General features: G+C 33.3%; 1 protein-coding gene and 1 long non-coding RNA gene across 2 annotated transcripts in view; one reads left to right on the forward strand and one right to left on the reverse strand.

Moving 5' to 3' along the window:
• The window catches only part of LOC106529306 (uncharacterized), a 19,161-nt gene that overhangs the window by 9,436 nt on the left and 4,596 nt on the right, over positions 1–5,129 (forward strand). The window lies entirely within an intron of this gene.
• The window catches only part of LOC106529305 (pre-B-cell leukemia transcription factor 1), a 94,258-nt gene continuing 90,329 nt past the window's right edge, over positions 1,201–5,129 (reverse strand). The window contains exon 5 of the mRNA XM_014024682.1: positions 1,201–1,610. Within this exon, the coding sequence (XP_013880136.1) occupies positions 1,457–1,610 (154 nt within the window). The 3' untranslated portion in view covers positions 1,201–1,456. The remainder of the gene's footprint in view (positions 1,611–5,129) is intronic.

Below are 5,129 nucleotides of genomic sequence, written 5' to 3' on the forward strand. Positions count from 1 at the left end.
TCAATCAATCAATCAATCAATCAATCAATCAATCAATCAATCAATCAATCAATCAATCAATCAATCAATCAATCAATCAATCAATCAATCAGTGATCCAAAGTTCAGCTCAGCCTTAATAAAATGCTGTGATGAGACTTTAGAAGAGCTGTGAAACAAACATCTGCAGTTAGTCAAAGAATTGAAACGTTGTAAAGAAGAATGGGCCAAAATTCCTCCACAACCATTTGAGAGAGAAGACCACTGTTGAGAGTTATAGCTGCTAAAAGAGCTTCTATAACCGTTGAATTATGAGGTGTGTTCAGTTTTTCACACACAGCTTTTCCATGTTAGTTTAGTTTTTGTTTAAAGGGGCAATATCATGTAAAATCAACTTTTTGAGTTTTATATCATGTTATAATGTTATCCTCTCATCAAAAACATGCCCAGAGTCTTGCTTTGACTCATTCATGCATGTTTGAGAAATCCTGTAGTGTCCTGAGGCAGCAGGCAGGGGAGCGAAAACGACTGGTTGGGACTAGAACCGCCTTTTGGGACCAGCTCCTCCTCTGGGCTGTGTCTCCAAGCTGAGCTTCCTCACAGAGCACATTTATTTTCTATTTAAACATATAAACAGCATTTTAATAACAACTAAAGCTGACAGTTACTTTATTATGGTATAGAATTTCAATATGTGCCTGGGAAACACATAACATTGCCCCTTTAATACTTGAGGATTTAGGTGGAATCTGTTTTTGTTCACTTTAGGTCAGACTGGAATAATTTTAAAACATGGTAAAGAAACAGACCCTTTTTGTTGTCCCAATACATAAAATCTTAGAACTTAAGAAGGGTGGGCTTAATTCTTCTCATGACTCTAGTTTGATCCAACTTTAAAATCAGGTTTATGTGATAATGTTTTTTTATTTAGTGCAAGTTTTTATTTGACATAGAAATTCCAGGATGTTGTTCCACATGTAAGTCTTTGTCCACTAAGCTGTTTGTTTATAAATTTAACATAATTCCTAATTTATGTAAAGCGTCCAGTGAATATCACACTAAGAGTCTAACAACCAATCAGCTTTTAGTCATATTTAGTAGGTTTGTACAGTGCTATTATTTAATCTGCACATGATTACAAATTAAACTTGTCCATTGTAAAGCAGTATATACCTGTATCATAATAGTTATGTACGAAAATAAAAGAAAAATAAATGTGTGGAATTATTGCTAAATTAAAGGGAATACCATGCTAAGGTTATGGTTCTTTAAAAGTGTCATGAAAATAGTTTGTCTGGATTGAGTTATAACATGACGGAACTACGTCATGTTAATATTTTGAATGTTCTGTTGACTAAAAAAAGAAACAAATTATTAGAGCGCTTCAATTTACTAACAATGTTATGTAGTCGCTGCTGACAGTTGCTGTGGTGAAGAAAGAAAAATGTTCTTGTTATTTGTGTAACATTAGCGGGTCATCAGGTGATGTTCGGTACCTGAGCCACTGTGATGGCACACTTCTTAGCCAGCTCCTCTTTAGCCTCCTCGCTGGGGTACGGGTTACTGAGGTGGGAGTAGAAATACTCATTCAGGATCTCTGTGGCCTGCTTGTTGAAGTTCCGTCTTTTCCGTCTGCAATGAGAACGTCTAATCAACACAAACATCCAGGCTACAGCAATCATGACAGTGTTTAATGTAGTGCAGGTAAATCTGATTAACTGTAGTCAAACCATAAAACCAGAAGCTGGGTCACAAAACAAAATGAATCAGTGCTTCCAATTGCGGATTATTAAAACAAAATAAATTATTAATAATAATAATAATAATAATAATATATAAACAAAAATATCACAGTAAATATGCTGACAGATTTATAAAAGTCAAATACATGTTCTGTTTAACAAATGAGCAGACAAGGTTGATGAAGCATTCATTGTCTTGAACAAAGCAGTGTTAAAAAGTCTTATTACATTATTATTATTATTATTATTATTATTATTATTATTATTATTATTATTATTATTATTATTATTATTAAACCAAATAATTTAAGACCAAAATGTTTTTATTAATTCGCTGATCTGTCAAATACACGAAAAACAAATGTTATAATAATACAATATCCATCAAGAATACAATAAAAAAAAAAAACCCGTCAAAAATGGTGAAAGTTTTGAAACTTGACACTTGTGTATAATTTCCTCTGGCTCACAGCCTGAATCAGTTTATTATTAAGTCTGTGGATTTGAACCAACACCCTTCTCAATCAAATCTAGTTTGTTGTTTACTTTGTTGTCAGTTCACAAAAAAAAAAAAAAATAAAATAAAAAAGGATGATTGCAGTGTTTAGGTTGTTTCTGAGTGAAAACACGGGGAAATGGTTGTTTTGTAAAATCTGCGTTCTTGTGTGGGCGGAGCCTTAAAGCTGAGGTCATACAGTGGTTTGTCAGCATTGAAGAGGAGAAAATAAAGTTTAAACCTGTTCCTTGGTTTGAGTTTAGAGAAAATGTGTTCCACCTGAGACCTTTCTGACTCTCAGTTTGAGCCTGATCAGTCAGGACACTGTATTGTTTTGGTCTCATAGTAAAGGCTGATTGTATCTGTGAGGAACTCTGTAAAACTCAAAGTGCTGAATTACTTTTACTGTTATATTTTTACTTTTTTCTGTCTGACATGATCCCAAAGTTCTTGTCATTTTTCTGAGTTTATATTTGTTATTGTTCTCCATCTTGCATTTGGCAACATGTTTAACAGTAACAACTGTCCATTTGACATGGTCACATGGAATAAGTCACGTGTCAAACTCAAGGCCAGTGGGCCAAACGTGGCCCTCATTAACATTTGATCTGGCCCCAATAGTTATATTTCAAATGTAAAATACTGTATGTTTATGGTTTCTATTTTTGACACTGTATTTACTGCCTTCTCTTCACAACAGCAGCTGACTTTTATTAATGCTAAATAATTGGATGTTTGAGGCTTTTTCTTTTTTAACCGATTTGTCTGATTTTTTTAATAAAATCTGTTTCTAAGCAACAATAAATTAAAAAGATATTAAGAGAATGTGAGAAATGAATGCTAATAATGAGCCTTTTTGAATTATATATATATTTATCTGTTAGTATATGTTCTAAACTCTACATAAAATATAATTTGGAAAAGGTTATTTGTATTTCTATAAGAATAGTTTGTTATTTAATAAACCCAGTTTTGAATTTTGGCCCTCTTATGTAACTGAGTTTAATCTCCGCCGAGTAAATGAAGAATCAAAAGAAGAAGAATATTTTTGTAATCTGGTTTTTCAAGTTACTCAATGAACTGCTTCAGTCCTACAAATCTAGAAGTTTGTTTTATTAAAACAATAACAAAATGTTAACACAAAGAGTTAAAATGAGTCAAACACAAGAGTTGGACTGATCTAGTTTACATCTTTGATTATCTGTTCTAATAATAGATCCTTCAAAATCTGGCTTGTTGTCATTTACTCTGGGGAAAAGACTGCATTCATGCTGAGATTAGAAACTACCGGTAAATCAAAACTAACTGACTATCTATCTTTTTTTATTTAGACCGTTTTTGTCATTTTGACCAAACATAAATATGAAATCTGACATTTGTAAGTACGACAAAAAAACATTAAAATCCGTAGAAAATGTGCTTCTGGTGAGCTGATCAGAAAACTTTAAGAAGAAAAACATAAACTGTAAATACAAAGAGAATTAAATAATTTAAAAACCTCATAGCCCATTTGATTTACAAAGGTAGGTGAGACAAAAGTTTCAACTAAAAATCAAACCACTTTTAGGACAAATAAGGTCAATGCAAATTTGATGGCAGCAACACGTCTCAAATAAGACAAGCTAGGCGCAACAATACACTCTTTAAAGTAAGTGGTGCAAATAAGAACTAGTTTGAGACCTTCTGACACCAGGTCAGAGTACTGAGAGTACTGAAAGAGTCTCCCTGCAGCCCAGCATGTGGTCTGTCTCCTACGGTTCATCTAATGGACGTGGAAATGTGGTTTTTGTAACAAAAATGTGTCTAAGTCACAACTTAGTCTAAACATTAGTTTCACTAACAACTTTTATTAAAACAATCAATAATTTGAATAAAAGACAAGTTTAGTCGCACATCCTGTCATGATGCCTACAGTTTATCAACCCCTGATTTAATGTCAAACTAATCCTTTTTACGCCACTAAAGACAAATTATCAGCTGAAGTCGATCACGATCGCTAACATAGTGGTGCTGAAGCTTCACAGATCAGATCAATTCAAACTTGTGCACAAAAATCTAATTTGATTTATTTATTTTTTTTCAACGCTGAAGTTGTGTGTTGTTCAGTCACACCATTTCAAAAAAACAAAAAGTTCAAGTAAATAGTTTAGCCACTCAGACCTGGATCAGTGATGAAACTATAGGCCAGGGCTGTTCAACTCAATTACTCCAGGGGCCACAGTTACTGCAGGCCAACAGCTAAAGGGCCCAACATCCAGCAAGTAAAGTCATTATGTAAATAAACCAAGTATTACAAACATCTGTTACCTTAGAAACAGTTTATTTAATTTTTATTTAATCATAAATACAACATACAGAACCCTGTGTAATAAAAGTAGTGATAATAAAGCAATATCAAAACTTAAAATAACACATTATGTCTCATATTTGACACATTATTTTGACATCTATGATTTTTCAAAAATTTTAAACTAAATTTATTTTCACTTTCATAGTTTTATCTTCAACTGCTTGCGGTTTTAACTGTCTTCTGTGTGCATAGAAATGGTTTTTACCAGCTTTTATTCAATATCCTTATATTTTTGTAGATACCAAACATGTCTATGTCTAAATAAAATAACTTAGAATACTTAAAGTAGAAAACCCAGGGTTTGGGCTTGAGAGATGAATGAACCAATTAATTGGTGGGCCGAACTTTGGTCACTTGTAGACCAGATGTGGCCTGCGGGCCACCAGTTGGTCAGTCCTGTAATAGGCCAACTTCTGCTCAAAGCGGTTCTAGCATTTGTTTTATTGTTTTGCTTTAGTAAAAAAATGTTTGTATTGTAACACTGGACCAAAATGTGTCTGATACAAAAGTGACACACACACACACACACACACACACACACACACACACACACACACACACAC

This window comes from Austrofundulus limnaeus, unplaced genomic scaffold (genome assembly GCF_001266775.1).
Source record: "Austrofundulus limnaeus strain Quisiro unplaced genomic scaffold, Austrofundulus_limnaeus-1.0 Scaffold435, whole genome shotgun sequence".
Taxonomy (NCBI): domain Eukaryota; kingdom Metazoa; phylum Chordata; class Actinopteri; order Cyprinodontiformes; family Rivulidae; genus Austrofundulus; species Austrofundulus limnaeus.